Source organism: Musa acuminata, chromosome BXJ1-11, assembly GCF_036884655.1.
Source record: "Musa acuminata AAA Group cultivar baxijiao chromosome BXJ1-11, Cavendish_Baxijiao_AAA, whole genome shotgun sequence".
Taxonomy (NCBI): Eukaryota; Viridiplantae; Streptophyta; class Magnoliopsida; order Zingiberales; family Musaceae; genus Musa; species Musa acuminata.
In genome coordinates this window covers 31,548,548-31,564,306 of record NC_088337.1, presented here as the reverse complement: position 1 = coordinate 31,564,306, position 15,759 = coordinate 31,548,548, and the positions used below count along the sequence as shown (strand labels likewise).

The 15,759-nt window shown below is 53.7% G+C and overlaps 2 protein-coding genes across 2 annotated transcripts; both read left to right on the top strand.

Moving 5' to 3' along the window:
* Positions 1-1,149: 1,149 nt before the first annotated feature.
* On the top strand, positions 1,150-15,050 carry LOC103972222 (pentatricopeptide repeat-containing protein At1g11900). The gene is made up of 2 exons (XM_065091021.1): positions 1,150-1,542; positions 13,531-15,050. The coding sequence occupies exons 1-2, from the start codon at positions 1,342-1,344 to the stop codon at positions 14,503-14,505; spliced, it is 1,176 nt and encodes a 391-aa protein (XP_064947093.1). The 5' UTR covers positions 1,150-1,341; the 3' UTR covers positions 14,506-15,050.
* On the top strand, positions 1,565-6,554 carry LOC135597690 (uncharacterized). Its single transcript, XM_065091020.1, has 2 exons — positions 1,565-5,817; positions 5,887-6,554. The coding sequence occupies exons 1-2, from the start codon at positions 5,251-5,253 to the stop codon at positions 6,535-6,537; spliced, it is 1,218 nt and encodes a 405-aa protein (XP_064947092.1). The 5' UTR covers positions 1,565-5,250; the 3' UTR covers positions 6,538-6,554.
* Positions 15,051-15,759: the final 709 nt, after the last annotated feature.

Below are 15,759 nucleotides of genomic sequence, written 5' to 3'. Positions count from 1 at the left end.
ATGCCTGCACAGTTCATCCGCCTGCGCCGTGCTGCTCGGCCCCCGGCTCCCGAGACACGCCCGCGCGGTTCACCCACCTGCGTTGTGCTCCTCGGCCCTCGCCGGCCCCCTAACCCCCAAGTCCAACTCTGCGCGGCCGACCTGCCTGCGTCGCATCCCTCGGGTCTGCATGACCAGCCCACCGGAAGTCAGAAGTCATGCATCGGACCCCCTACACTCAAAAAGCCAACGCATAGCTCTTTTCGGGGGGTGAATATGATAGGGGTAAAAACAGACCTGACGTAACACGACGGATTTGACATAACGTACCACGACATCTGCCAACCATGAGCGACACGACGCCCCAGGGAACGAGCATTAACACCCGCGCCCTGTGCACCCTCGCTCACTGTGCCTGGATGACCCCCGCGACCGGTCCAGCCAAAAGAAGGCATTGACCGAGGAAGCAAGCAATAATGCCGACTTGATGTGCGCCAACGTCACCGATCCTCGGCCAACGAACCTCAGCATTTGACTCCATGCGCCCGACCGAGGCAAAGGGGCGCATCGACCAAGGCGTGCCCATACCTTGCGGTAGCCGTGTTCACCACACAACCCCAGTGCCCTGCAAACTGCCACATCAGGTAACATCTGACTCATCTACAAATACCCCGGAGTCCTAGACGAAGAGGTAAGAAAAACTACTCAACCAAAGGCCCTCTCTGTTTCACGGACTGGGTCCAAAAAAACCCCTCTCCGAGGAACTAACTTGATCGTCGGAGGGGTCGGGCTAAACCACCGTCCCGGCCTGTGTGCAGGTATTCGATCGAAGCAGACCTGGCGTCGAGGACCTCGCCGGCCCAATTCCCCGCGATCGGCCACCACCAGATCTCGAGGGGAAGCGCGCCTGATCCCAGCCATTCGGACCCCAGAACCAACCGAGCAGACCCCCATGTCTCGGCTAAAAAAAATACTTACCGTAACAATGGGAGGATAATCGATTCTTTATGAGATGAACATAAGCTAAAACAAACAGTTTCCTGCCAACGAGTCTCACTATTGCTCAAAAGAACATTTCGATTTCCATCAATTCGAGTTTAGGGTCGAGTCGATTTCGAACCGAACTTGAACCGGGTTTGAACTCAATAGAAACTACAACCAACCGAGCCCGAGCAGCTCGAAGCTCGGCTTCGGCTGGGCTCGGCTACAACCCTAGGCTTTGTTCCGCCGAAAACAATCGCTGTGGTGGAGTTCGTCGGCAGGCAACAAAGATCGTATACAACTGCCGGAAACCCCGAGGCGGAGGCAGAGGCACGACGTCTTCGGAGAGGTCGATCTGCCAGAGACGGCGGGAAGGGAGTAATGAACTGGCTTCGTCGTGTATGTCGGCCGCTGCCGCGGACTCTATTCTCCAGATCGAGCCATCGTCATCCGTGTTCCGGAGGCCGCCGTGGTAACTGCGCTCTGATTGTAGGAGCCTTCTTGATCGGAAGTCGTGGGAGAAGGAGCGGTTTTGCGCCTCACCTCTGTGGATTCCCGTCGGTCTCGTATTCTACAGGATTGGCAAGTCACCCTTCTCTTCGTCTTCTTACCCTTTCCGCGTGGTTCCCTCTAGGTTCTTTTGTGGTTGATTTTGAGTCTTGGCATATTGATCGGTCCCGGTTAAAGGGGCGAGGCATGCGATGATTGGCACATTCTTTGGTGACATACTATTGGATTCAACTTCTGATTCGAAGTTGCCATCTTGATGATGAATGTTGTCTCTGAAACATAATCACGTTATTGAGTATTTTATTGAAGATTAATTTTTGTTATTACTTCGGAATGAGGGAATGAAATCATGTCGAGTTGGTTTATATATACTGAGATTGGAGCCGATGCTTAGCTTAGAATTCTTGGAATACATGGTTGCACACTCGCATAAAAAATATGAAGTTGGTTTTGACATAAGCAGAGCTTCAAAATAACAGCAGTAATGCTGCATTTAGCTGTTATGAGAAAATTCATATAGCAGAGTAAAATTAAAATGAACCAAGGCCTGAAAAATGAAGTGCACATAGTGAATAATGTGAAAGAAAAAAAAAATACACGTTTATAGAGACATAATATCTAGTCATGAAATGTCTAGCATGTACTAGACTAGATACTGGCGTATTCTTCATAGATGTTAAAGTGGCTTACTAAGTTACTAGAATGCTGAAAGTATGTTCTATGATGTGATCATTGCATTAGAGTTCATGGATTCTTGAATCTGCTCCAAAAATCACATCATATATGCATGCCCACATCTCATGAATCAGATGAAGCTTTCTAGTGTTTAATTAAAATATCATCAGAAATGGACCCTCTTGTTTTCACTCCATACTTATATCATATTGTAACACATCATCATAATGTATTTGTTGTATATAACGTTGTAAAATTATTTTCCAATGCTCCGGATATGTACTTCTTGTATCTTTGTTTTGTCATGCGATCAGTTCCATTGTATCCATTCACATGCTAATATCCATGCTTATTCAAGGATACAATACTCCCGTGTTGTGTGTTCTATATATGGAGCAACAAATACAGGAGTAGGAAAGGCTTGCCATTACAAAATTGACTTGACCCTAGTTGCGTTAGACCTGGATTCACAGAACAACTTGTCAGAAATGTTACGGTAAGTAACTTTTTAAGCCGTGGCCTTGGGGCCGACGCGGCTGGTTCTGGGGTCCAGATGTCGTGGATCTCAGGCGACGTCCCTCGGGGTCTCTCTGCGGTCGGCGCCGTGGTTCGGGATCGGTCGTTCGGGTCGGTAGGTCGGCGGCTCGGGTCGGGGAGAAGCTCCGGGAAGAGGCGACGCCGTCTTCCCACCTGCACACAGATCGGGTCGGGGTGTTCGACCCGATCCCTCCGACGATCAAGTTAGAAAGATGTGGAGGGGATTTTGGAGGAATAGAAGAGGAAGTCCTTTCTAGTGTCTGTCCCCCTTTTGTTTGGGACTTGGGGGTATTTATAGACGAGTTCGGGTGTTACCTGATGTGCCCGTTTGCAGGGCAGGACTGTACCTTCTGTGGCGTCTGACATTGCCACTGGGGCTGCATGGGAGGCCGAGCGGCTGCAGGGTATGGCGAGCCTCGGTCGGTGTGCTCCTGTGCCTCGACCGAGCGCACGAGGTCAAAGCTGAAGTGGTTGGCTGAGGGCTGGTGACGTCGGCAAATGTCGAGTCTGCATCAGTGCTTGCCTCCTCGGGCAGTGTGTCTACCTGGCGTGCTGACGTGGCGCGTTTGCCATTTTTACCCCTATCATATGCCCCCCCCCCCCCGAAAGGAGCTATGCGTCGGTTTTTGCATGCGGGGAGACGATGCATGGCTTCTTACTTCAGGTGGGCTGATCGCGCGAACGTGTCTCGAGCAGTGCGAAGCCGAGGTGCGCAACTTAGTCAGGAGGCCGAGCAGGGTTGGACTCGGAGGCAATGGGACCGATGAGGGCAGAGGAGCGCAGCGCAGGCGGGCTGGCCGTGCGGGTGCGTCTCAAGTGAAGTCAAGGGTCGAGGAACACGACGGGCGGGGTGACCGCGCAGGTGTCTCGGGAGGGCGTAGAGCCGAGGGCCGAGGAACACAACTGGCGGGGTGACCGCGCAGGTGTCTCGGGAGGGCGTAGAGCCGAGGGCCGAGGAACACAACTGGCGGGGTGACCGCGCAGGTGTCTCGGGAGGGCGTAGAGCCGAGGGCCGAGGAACACGACTGGCGGGGTGACCGCGCAGGTGTCTCGGGAGGGCGTAGAGCCGAGGGCCGAGGAACACAACTGGCGGGGTGACCGCGCAGGTGTCTCGGGAGGGCGTAGAGCCGAGGGCCGAGGAACACAACTGGCGGGGTGACCGCGCAGGTGTCTCGGGAGGGCGTAGAGCCGAGGGCCGAGGAACACAACTGACGGGGTGACCGCGCAGGCGTCTCGGGAGGGCGTAGAGCCGGGGGCCGAGGAACACAACCGACGGGGTGACCGCGCAGGCGTCTCGGGATGGCGTAGTGCTTGGTGATTGGTTGCGGTCGGGGATCGGCTGTTCGTACGTGGGCGTGGGAGGCCGGGTCGCCTTTCTTCTGGGGGAAGTAAAGGGTTTCCCCCTTTTGGTGCTGCCGGTTTTCGAGGCTGACATGATTGGGCGCCTTCGCACCGCGCTGCTGCCGGTTTTCGAGGCTGACATGATTGGGCGCCTTCGCACCGCGCTGCTGCCGGCAGCCACGTTATACTTCATTTAAGGCGAGGTGATGCTTTTCTGTTTTCGAAGCGTGTTTCGGGAGACGAGGGGTTGCGTTTCGGCGGGATGCGGCCTTGCTTATAAGCAGCCTGAGGTTTAGCCGTTGGGGGCTCTTTCATCTGTCTTCATCACGCTGCTTCGTGCACCTACTCTCGTCTTGCATCGGTCGTTCCCTCTTTCCCTACCAAAGGTCAGTGAGAAATGGCGTCTTCCTCCTCCCTTTCGTCCCCTTCGAAAACCGTGGAGACGGCGATTTCACCGAATCCCGCCTCGTCGTCCGATGAGAGGGCGGCCCGGGCTCTTGAGGCCCTGATGTGGTCGCACGACCATGACTCCACCGTGGGTGAGTCGTCGCTGAGCTTCCTCCGGGATCGTTATGGTATCCCGGCGGAGTTCGTCCTTCGTGCTCCTGAGCCCGGTCAACGGGCATATGACCCAATCCCTAGGGGCTTCGCCCTTACTATAGACGCTTTTGAGGCCGGGCTGCGCCTTCCCTTCCACCCCGTCATAACCTCGTGTGTTTCCTGGTGGCGTATCTCTCCGTCTCAGATGGCGCCGAACTCGTGGCGCTACCTGGCGGCGTTTCTGGGAGAGTGTCACTATGCCCGCATAACCCCGACCCGTGACCTCTTCCTTTCTTGCTTTCGTCTTACTAAGGGGTCGGGGGGTTACTACCTGTCCGCCCGAGCGGGCTTTCGGGTGAGCGGGGCCCCTTCCAGCAACAAGGGGTGGAAGGAGCGTTTCTTCTTCGTCAGTCACCCGGGAGATTGGGGTTTTGGGGTTCGCTGGGGGGCGCGTGTAATAGATAACACCGTCCCAGTTTTGGACGACGAGGGGCGCCGAGGACTCCAGAGGCTTAGAGAGATCCTCCCGGCCTCCCGAGCCATTCGAAACATGTCCGAGCGATGGTTGGCGGAGGCAGGTCTCAGCCCGGTGTCTCTAGGTATACCCCTTGGGGCGATTTTAGGAGTTCTTTTTCGCTCATGGGTCGCCCGCTTAGCTGATTGTCGTTTTTGGCTTTTCTTGCAGAGATGGTGCGTCTTGAGGCCCTTCGAGGGGTAGAGGCTCCTGCGGTTGCTTCGAACCGCTCGCCTTCTGTCACCCGGGCGGGAGCAAGCGAGGCCCCCGTGGACGTCGAGGCCGGTCGGCCTAGGAAGAGGGCGCGGGTGCTTTCGAGCGGCGGTCCTGAGGCGGTGACGGCCTCAGCAGGAGGTGTCATGGTGCCGGCGGGGGCTGAGGGCGTGGTGGCGTCGACGGATCATGCCGCGAGGAGTCAGACAGAGGGCGAGGCTGCTCCGAGCGGACATGCTGTGACGGGGGCGCCTCGCCAGCCCTCCATTCGCGAGCTCCTTTGTCTTCCGCTCGGGGAGGCGGGCGAGCCTTACTTGGCGCGGGAGGTGGGCGCTCTTCCGCGCGGCGCTGCTACTGACCCGCTAGTCGGGCGGTGGGACGGTCTCACCCGGGGTAGCCGGGTGTGGGCCGATGGTGATCATGCGGCCAAGTTCGTCCGCGGAGGGCTGCATCCCGACATAGCTCGGGATTTATATACTCTATCCTCCGAGACTCTGCTTAGCAAGTCCGCCAAGTCGCTGTTGTGGGTAAGTGTTGTCTTGCCCTTCTGCTTGTGCGTTTTAGGGCGCCTGATTTTGACCCTTTTGCTTCTCCAGGGTAACCATTACGTCGCTGCACTGATGGATCGCGTCCGTGATGCGGGACGGGTCATCGCTGCCCTGAGCAGTCGCAATGCCGAGCTTCGGAAGCAGGCGGACGAGGCTCGGGCTGGAGCGGGCCCCGAGGCTGTTGCGGCGGCCGAGCGACGCGCTTCGGATTTGGAGGCGGAGGCGGTGCGCCTTCGGTCGGAGCTCCAAGCATCTACGGAGCGGTCCGCGGAGCTCCAGATGCGGCTAGAGACGTCCGAGGGGCGAAATACGGAGCTCCAGATGAACCTGAGAGCGTCGGTGGCCGAGGCTCGCTCGGCAAGGGCGGACTCCCTCGAGGTGCTCAGGCGCCTTGAGGAGTCGCGTGCCGAGGCACGGAGAGTTTCGGAGGCTCTCGATGCTGAGACCCGCCAGAGGCCGGGGAGGGACAAGAAGCTGATCGAGGATTATAAAGGCTCCCCGGGATTCCAGCTCGGCCTTGTTCGGACCGGGCGGGTTTCCTACGAGTATGGGTATCGGGTCGCCCTTGCTCGTTTCAGGGTGCGTAATCCCGGCTCGGAGGTTGTGGAGGATCCCTTCGATTCCTTCCCTGAGGACCTGGATGTCGGCATGCCATCCGATGTTCCTTTTGATGACAGCCCGGATGCCCCTGAGGGGTGATGATCTTTTGTACTCTTTGTAACCCGCCTTTTGAATGAACATGTTTTTCCCTTCGAGTAGGTTGTCTGTGTTTTGGCCTGGCTTCATCTTTAGCCGGATTTTTCTTCACGGGAAGTATTTTTTGAGATTTTGGGCGTTCCAAGTCCTTGGCAGGGGATGACCTGCCATTGTGGTGAGTCGGAATGTTCCGATTCTAATGACTTCTGTCACCCGGTATGGGCCTTCCCAGTTTGGGGCTAACTTGCCTCGTGCCTTGTTCGGGTTGCTGACCTCGGTCCTTCGCAGGACCAGGTCGCCTAGTTTGATGGGTCGGGGTCGCACCCTTCGGTTGTAAATCTTTGCGACCGCCCTTTTGTACGAAAGGGCTCTCACATGTGCGTTGGCGCGCCGTTCTTCCAGCAGATCGAGGGCTACCCGAAGTCCTTCGTCCGAAGCCTTCTCGTCATAGCTTTGTGTTCGGAGGGTGGTGATGGCTACTTCGGGCGGCAGGACAGCCTCTGTTCCGAACGCGAGGTTGTAAGGGGATTCTCCGGTTGCGGTTTTGGGGGTGGTGCGCAGCGACCACAACACGCTGGGGAGTTCGTCTGTCCAGGTCGATCGGGCCGCAGTCACTCTTCTTTTGAGTCCGTCCAGGATGGTCCGGTTGGTCACCTCCGCTAGTCCGTTGGTCTGAGGGTGGGCCACCGAACTGAATCTCAGCTGGATGCCATGATCGACACAGAATTCTTGGAATCTTCTGCTGGAGAACTGAGGTCCATTGTCTGTGATGATGGCCCTGGGCAACCCGAACCGAGTCACAAGGTTCTTCCACACGAATTTCTCTATTTGATACTCCGTGGTTGTAGCTAGCGGTTCGGCCTCGATCCACTTCGTGAAATAGTCCACCCCCACAATTATGTACTTCCGCTGTCCGGAGGCTGGTGGGAAGGGTCCGAGCAAGTCCAACCCCCACTGTGCGAATGGCCATGCGCAGTCGATGGGGCTGAGCGGGGCCGCGGGCTGTCGGGGTGTGCGGGCGTGCTGCTGGCACGAACTGCACCGCCGGACGTAGGCTTTGGCGTCTTGGGACATGGTCGGCCAGTAGTAGCCTTGACGGAGTACCTTGTGTGCCAGGGTTCGCCCGCCGATATGCTCTCCGCATATCCCCTCGTGGGTTTCTGTTAGGACCATCTGGGCTTCGTCTGGCTCTAAGCATCGCAGGAGGGGGTAGGTGAAGGATCGTTTATAGAGGCGCCCACACTCCACGGTGTACCACGCGTGCGTGCGACGCAGGCGCCGAGCCGCGGCTTCGTCGAGGGGGAGGGTTCCATCTTGCTTGAAGCGCAGCAACTCTTGTACCCATGTGGCCGGAGCGCCGCCTGGGGCTGTAGTTGTCATTTCGACGGCGCGGGTTGGGAGCTCCTCGATCTCTGGTCGTGTTTCGGCGACTGGTTTCGACGCCAGCTTAGCTAGTGCGTCGGCCCGCTCGTTCTCTTCCCTCGGAACGCTGGACAATGTGAAATAGCGAAACTTGGCAGTTAGGTCCCTTACCCGTGCCAGGTATTTCGCCATGGTCGTGTCCCGAGCTTCGTATCCGCCGTTGAGCTGCTCAGCCACGAGTTGTGAGTCGGTGAGGACGCGTATCGCGGCCACCTGCATCTCGAGGGCCAGTTCCAGCCCTGCCAGGAGCGCCTCGTACTCCGCCTCGTTGTTGGTGGCTTTGAATCCGAACCGAAGGGATCGCTCGAACGAGCGTCCATCGGGGGCGAGGAGGACCAGCCCTGCGCCGGCGCCCTTTGGGTTGGCCGAGCCGTCAACGTGCAGGGTCCAAGCTTCGGGAGCTTGCTCGGGGCCTGCGTTCTCTAGCTGTGTCAGCTCCGCAATGAAGTCGGCTGCCACCTGGGCCTTGATGGCGGTCCTGGGCAGGTAGCTTATGTCATGTTCGCCGAGCTCCACCGCCCATTTGAGGAGCCGTCCTGCGACATCAAATTTTGTTAAGACCTGCCGAAGGGGTTGGTCGGTGATGACTTCCACTGGGTGTGCCTGGAAGTAGGGGCGCAGCTTCCGAGCTGAGAGCACCAGGGTGAGCGCGAGTTTCTCTATTGGAGGGTAGCGCTCTTCAGGCCCGCTTAGGATGTGGCTGACGTAGTAAATCGGGAGTTGTTGGCCGGAGCTTTCCTTGACCAAGACGGAGCTGACCGCATGCTGGGAGGCTGCCAGGTAGAGGCGCAGCTTCTCACCCGGGGAGACGGAGGTGAGCCGGGGGAGGCTGGCCATGTGCTGTTTTATTTGTTCGAAAGCCTCCTCGCATTCTGGTGTCCACTGGAAGCTTCGCGGGCTCTTGAGCGCCTTGAAGAATGGGAGGCAGCGATCGCCTGATCGGGCGAGGAAGCGAGACAGAGCGACGAGTCTTCCGTTAAGCCGCTGCAGATCTTTGACCGTCCGAGGAGACTGCATATTGATTATAGCTTGAACCTTCTCCGGGTTAGCGTCGATTCCTCTCTCGTGCACGATGAACCCGAGGAACTTCCCGGAGGTGACGCCGAAGGCGCACTTTGAGGGGTTGAGTCGCATGCCGTACCTGCGTAGCGTGGCGAAGGCCTCGGCTAGGTCGGCAAGGTGTGTTATGGCCTCCCGGCTTTTCACGATCATGTCGTCGACGTAGACCTCCATGTTTCTCCCTATTTGATGGGAGAACATCTTGTTTACTGTCCTCTGATATGTGGCCCCGGCATTTTTCAGCCCGAACGGCATGACTTTGTAGAAGTATACGCCTTGATCGGTAAGGAAAGCCGTGTGCTCTCTGTCCCCGGGCGCCATCCTAATCTGGTTGTACCCTGAGTAGGCGTCCATAAAAGAGAGTCGTGCGTGACCGGTTGTCGCGTCGATCAGCTGGTCGATCCTCGGGAGGGGATAGCAGTCTTTAGGGCATGCGTCGTTGAGACTGGTGTAGTCAACACACATCCTCCAGCTTCCATTGTGTTTCTTCACGAGGACTACATTGGACAGCCACTGGGGATACTTGGTTTCTTCTATGAAGCCCGCGCCCAGGAGCCGGTCCACCTCCTCTTGTATTGCGCGCTGTCGGTCGGGAGCCTGGGATCGAGCCTTTTGCTTTACCGGGCGGGCGTCAGGCGGGATGTTGAGGTGGTGCTCCGCGACCTCTGGGTCGACGCCTGTCATGTCCGACGGGGACCAGGCGAAGACGTCGGCATTTTCCCGTAGGAGACCGACGAGTTGTTCCCGTTCTTGCTCAGGTAGTTCGGATCCGACCTTCACGGTCCGGTCTGGTCGGGCTTCTACCAAGGGAATGTCGACGGTGGATCCCGTCGGCTGAGGATGAGGAGTCAGTCTTTTTGTTTCCCGCGGATCCGCCAGGGGTGACTTGGTCCTGGTTTTCTTGCCCAATGATACGGCGGTAAGGTAGCACCGTCGGGATTCTTGGGGGCTTCCTGTGGCTTCTCCGACTCCATTGTGAGTTGGGAATTTGATGGTCTGGTAGTAGGTCGAGACGACCGCTCTGACTTTGTTGAGGGTTGGCCGGCCGAGTATGGCATTGTAAGCGGTAGGGAGGTCGACTACCAGGAAAGTGGTCATCACCGTCTTCGACCTCGGCGGGGTCCCCAGGGTCAAGGGCAAGGAAATGGACCCTAAGGGCGATATTGAATCTCCCGTAAAACCGGTGAGCGCTGAGCACATCGGGCTTAGGTTTCTCCTGGCCAAGCCTAGCTTCTGAAAGGCGTCGAGGTAGAGTATGTCGGCCGAGCTCCCTGTGTCGACCATGATCCTCCTCATATGTGCGTTGGCTACCCTGGCGGATATTACCAGGGCGTCATCGTGGTCGGGTTGCTCGGTAGCTCCAGTTGGAAAGGTAATCTCGGGCTCCAGCTCGTGCCCTGAGGCTTCGGGGGCGGCTCGAGCATACGCCTTCCTGCCTGACATAGAGCCTCCTCCTGATGCAGGACCCCCGGCTATCACGTCGATGTGCCGCTCGACGGGGCCCTCCGGGCGGGGAGACCGTTCTTTATTCGGCCGCAGGTACTGGCCGAGGTGTCCCCTGAGGATGAGCTCCTCGATTTGTCTCTTCAATTCGTAGCACTGCTCGGTGTCGTGCCCGTGCTGCCGATGGAATCGGCAATATCTTGATCGGTCCGCGAGCTCCCGCGGGTTCCTCATCGGGCGAGGGTCTTTGAGCAGTCCTTTCTCCTTCTCGTGTAGGAATATTTCAGTCCGAGAGGAATTCAAGGCGGGAAGAGGGGGCCTTGGGTCAGGTCTGTCCAACTTTCGTCGAGAGGCGGCGGGCGGTTGCTGTTGGGGTGGCTCCGACTTAACCTTTTTGTGTTCCTCTCGCCTTCCGGCCATCCAAGTCTCCGCTGCGATGAACTGACTAGCACGCTGGAGCATCTCGGGAACTGCGGTGGGGGGTCGCTCCACGAGCGACCAGAAGAATCTGGAGGGTCGGAGGCCTGTCATAAATGCCTGCATCAAGAAAGAGGGGTGAGCGTCCGACAGTCCATGGATTTGAGTCGTAAATCGGTTCACGAAATGGGAGAGGGGCTCGTCCTCCTTCTGATTGAGCCCGAGGAGCAACGCCATGGATGGCTTGGGTCGGGCATATGCCAGGAAGTTAAGCTGAAAATCTTTGGCGAGCTGGTCGAAGGAGGCGACGGTCCCTGGCTTCAAGCCGCTGTACCATGTGCGGGCCGGCCCCCGGAGAGTCGTGGGGAATGTCCTACACATCAGGGCATCGGAGGTTCCGAATAATGCCATCTGGGCGCGAAAGGCGGCCACGTGGTCTGTCGGGTCGGTGGCGCCGTCGTACGCGTCTAGGGAGGGAAGGCGGAAGTGCGACGGGATCGCCTGCTCTTGTATCTCGGGGGTGAACGGGGATGCTTGACGTCCGTCCACCCCGGGCTCTCCTTTTGACTTGCGGAATTCCTGTTGTACCTCGTCGAGCCTTTGACTGACGAGACGCAGCTGAGCCCGCAGGGCATTAGTCGAGTCAGCGGTCGGAGCGTCGGGCTCGGGTCGACTCGGCATGTTTTCCGCTTCTCGGCTCCTCGGCCGAGTTGCGGGGTTCAGAGGTGAGACGGGGAGCTCAGGGAGTGGTACGTGAGTCTGGACAGGGGTCTCCTGTTGTGGCGAGGGCCGAGTCGTGTGCGAGGGGGTCCATTGGGAGACGATCGGGATGATGGTCTGGATCATGCCGGTTAGGGTCCGGACCTGACGGGCGAGGTCATGGAAAGCCTCGGGTGATACTGATGGCAGGCCAGCAGGGGCGCCGTCGGGAGGCGTCAAGCCTGGGTCGTTGAACAGTTGCCAGTAGCGCTCTGCTACCGCTGCGGGGCGTTCGTCGCGGGCTCCGTCGTGCGGGGGGTGTTCCCCCGAGGCGGGGAACCTAGCGGGTGAGGACTCGCCGGGGTGGATTTGCTGGTCACCTGACATCTGGCCCTCCTTCTAGCGCCAATCTGTTACGGTAAGTAACTTTTTAAGCCGTGGCCTTGGGGCCGACGCGGCTGGTTCTGGGGTCCAGATGTCGTGGATCTCAGGCGACGTCCCTCGGGGTCTCTCTGCGGTCGGCGCCGTGGTTCGGGATCGGTCGTTCGGGTCGGTAGGTCGGCGGCTCGGGTCGGGGAGAAGCTCCGGGAAGAGGCGACGCCGTCTTCCCACCTGCACACAGATCGGGTCGGGGTGTTCGACCCGATCCCTCCGACGATCAAGTTAGAAAGATGTGGAGGGGATTTTGGAGGAATAGAAGAGGAAGTCCTTTCTAGTGTCTGTCCCCCTTTTGTTTGGGACTTGGGGGTATTTATAGACGAGTTCGGGTGTTACCTGATGTGCCCGTTTGCAGGGCAGGACTGTACCTTCTGTGGCGTCTGACATTGCCACTGGGGCTGCATGGGAGGCCGAGCGACTGCAGGGTATGGCGAGCCTCGGTCGGTGTGCTCCTGTGCCTCGACCGAGCGCACGAGGTCAAAGCTGAAGTGGTTGGCTGAGGGCTGGTGACGTCGGCAAATGTCGAGTCTGCATCAGTGCTTGCCTCCTCGGGCAGTGTGTCTACCTGGCGTGCTGACGTGGCGCGTTTGCCATTTTTACCCCTATCAAGAAATATAACTGGGATATACAGTACACTGATGAAAATTGGCTTCGGCTAATACATATGATTCATGAGCAAACTGAGTGTGGAGGATGTAGAATGATTTCAAGATAACTATCCATTTCCAATTCTTTCTTCCCATGTCTTATCTGTATTTTCTAATTCTGCTATAAAATCTCTAAAGCCCCACAAAACCAATCCAACAACTGGCTGTTCAAACCTTCTCCATCTCTTAATCTTCCTTCTCATTTACTTCTATCAACCTACAAGTGGTATACCCAACAACCCACAAAAAATCCTTGTCATCTAACAACTTATCATTGCCTTGAACTGCTGGATATTTGGTCTCATCATTGCAATGACATTTTCTACATTAAACGAAGCAACCTAAATAACCAATTAAAATTACTTAGAAGAAGTCGCCTTCAACGCCCTATCTCATTCCACAAGTTCAGGATCTATTTGAATCTTATGTTTTGTGTTTTCATTGCTGGTATTCTTTCCACTTAGATGAAGTGTGCTTTCAGCGGAATCTTCATTATTCCTCTATTCCCTTCCTATGCCCTATTTTTTTGTACTCTATCCCCGTACAGGTTGTCCTACTTTTAGATGGAAATTATTTAAGTAGATTGCCATGTACTAATAATTGTTACAAGGTAGAATTAAGCAACCATATACAATACTTCCATAACTGCTTAAAATTATGTAAAACAGTTCATTCCATCATGGTTCTGCTGATTTTTAGATTTTGTTCCCTGCATGAGGTCTGTTTACAGTCGTGTACTTTTTGTGTAACTAAAAAATTTTACCTGCAGAGATACATCTTGGGTGTCCCACTTGTTCACAATGTTTTATGCAATAACATGGCCATTGGCTCTATATTTTCAACTCTGTTTACACATTCCATTACAACACAGGTTTCTGTTGAACAAGAAAATGCGATTAAGGCTTTGGAACTCTTTATTTCTACCGAGAAGGATGAGTCAATTTCAGTTAAGGAAATCTGTACTATTTATATTGAGAAACTCTGTAGATCAGGCAATCTGTCAGATGGTGCTTATTTGTTAAGACATTTGCACAGTAGAGACATCAATGTGTGTCTGAATACCTATAACATTCTTCTTACGGCAATAATTGAATCAAATAATTTCAGTCTTTTCTCCGAGGTCTTCAAGAGTTTGCTAATATCTAATCTGCCTCCTGATATTACCTCGTATAACAAAGTTGCAGAGGCTTTTCAGAAAGTGGCTGATTCAGATCTGGTAGTCAACTTCGTCAAAGATGTGTGTGACATTACATTTGGTAAAGATCCTACTGTCATAAACAGGATCATTTTCGTGATCGCCAAATTTGGGCAGATTGACAAATGCTTGATGATATTTCAAATGTTGAAGAATCTGGATTCAAAAGTGGACACGGTTACATTTAATACAGTTTTAGCGATATTGGGCAAAGCAGGTCGAATAAATGAGATGATGGCTGAATTTATGGTTATGAAAGATCTTGGGCATATTCCTGATATGATTACTTATAGCACCTTAATCAACTGTCTGCGGAGGCTTGGTAGGCTTGATCTTTGCAAGACCATTGCAAATGAAATGCTTGAGCAAGGATTTGAGATGGACTTGCTTACTTACACTGCCCTAGTTGATGTATATGGACGGGCAGGGCATGTTGAAGATGCAGTTGGGACATTTGAAGAGATGAAGAAATCTCAACATCCTTCTGTTTATGCCTATCGTTCAGTTATCAGTGACTTGAAAAGGGCAGGAAAATTTGAATTAGCACTACGTTTATCTGCAGAAATGAACTCGAGCACTACAAAGCTTGTTGGTCCTGAAGATTTTAAACAGAAAAGAAAGAGCAGATGGAAGATTAAGCAAGTTGGTTAAGGTCTCGCTTATGGTTTTCTCTTTGAAGTTCTATTTTTGCTGTTGCAAAAGTTGGACACCTAACAGTTCAAGCTTGATTCAGAACAAAAGCTGCTGGGGAAGATTTTCACTTAGATCTGCGGAGATTTTAAGACGAGATCAAAGTTGTTGATGATTGAAAAAGTCATTAGTCCTTGGGTGGTATCTTTTAGCAACTGAGTTTTCTTCTTCAATGCAAAATACACAAAATAAAGCAATTCTCTTATTGGAAAATTTACTGAGAGGAAAGACGCAGATACCATACCGGAAAACTGATCTCACTAGCAAGCACAAACTTCTGCTACTCTTTCAAGAATCTTCTTGTGGGATCTGAACACTCATGAAGAAAATGTTTTGGCCTATGGATGCCCTCTAGAAAATATTATGGGTTGACTTATGGACAAATATGAGCTCACCAGGTGCATTGTGGACTGTATTAGTGAATTGGAGTTTGTTTGGCATGTAACACGATGGTGTATCTTAGCCAATCTCTTGTTGATAAAATTGAAAGCAAGATTTCATCCTAATCTTCTACACTTTTGCGTCTGAGGTGTGTTATTGTTTTTGGCTGTATCTAAATGGAACATCAAACTGTACCATGAAAGTAGCATCTAGAAAACTGTCGACAGGTTCATCTTATGACACATCGAAAACCAAATATTAACCTTTCAATTTGCTAGTGAAGATGTTATATTGAATCAAGTGGTATTAACTTTGTTTAATAATCATCATTCCGATCTTTAGAAATCACACGACTAAGAAATGCAAAAAATCTTGCGCAGAAACCTATATACAGTGCAAAAGCCAAATAATTTCAGAAAAATAACATATCAACCATAAACACAACTTTCGATCGAGTAATCCTTCGTTAAGTCACCATAAATACCACATCCAACCAGCGCATTGACAGTGAATGCACATTATGTGTTGGGCATGACAGGCTTCTATACATTCATTACGATACATTGAAAGGATAATGACTCTTCTAAATGCGACATAAGTTGATAATAATCTTTAGTACGATTTTGTCCTTTTTCAAATAATAATCTTTAGTACGATTTTGTTCTTTCAAATAAGGGTAAGTACGGACTTATAAATCTTTGTTTTTCATACTCCTCAATCAACGTGAGACTAAATGACCTTATTGATGCGACCCTTCATAATATCTCATTTATCAAATTATGAAATCATATAGAGATTGTGAGTAATATTACTTTTTTTATATCATTTTATAAT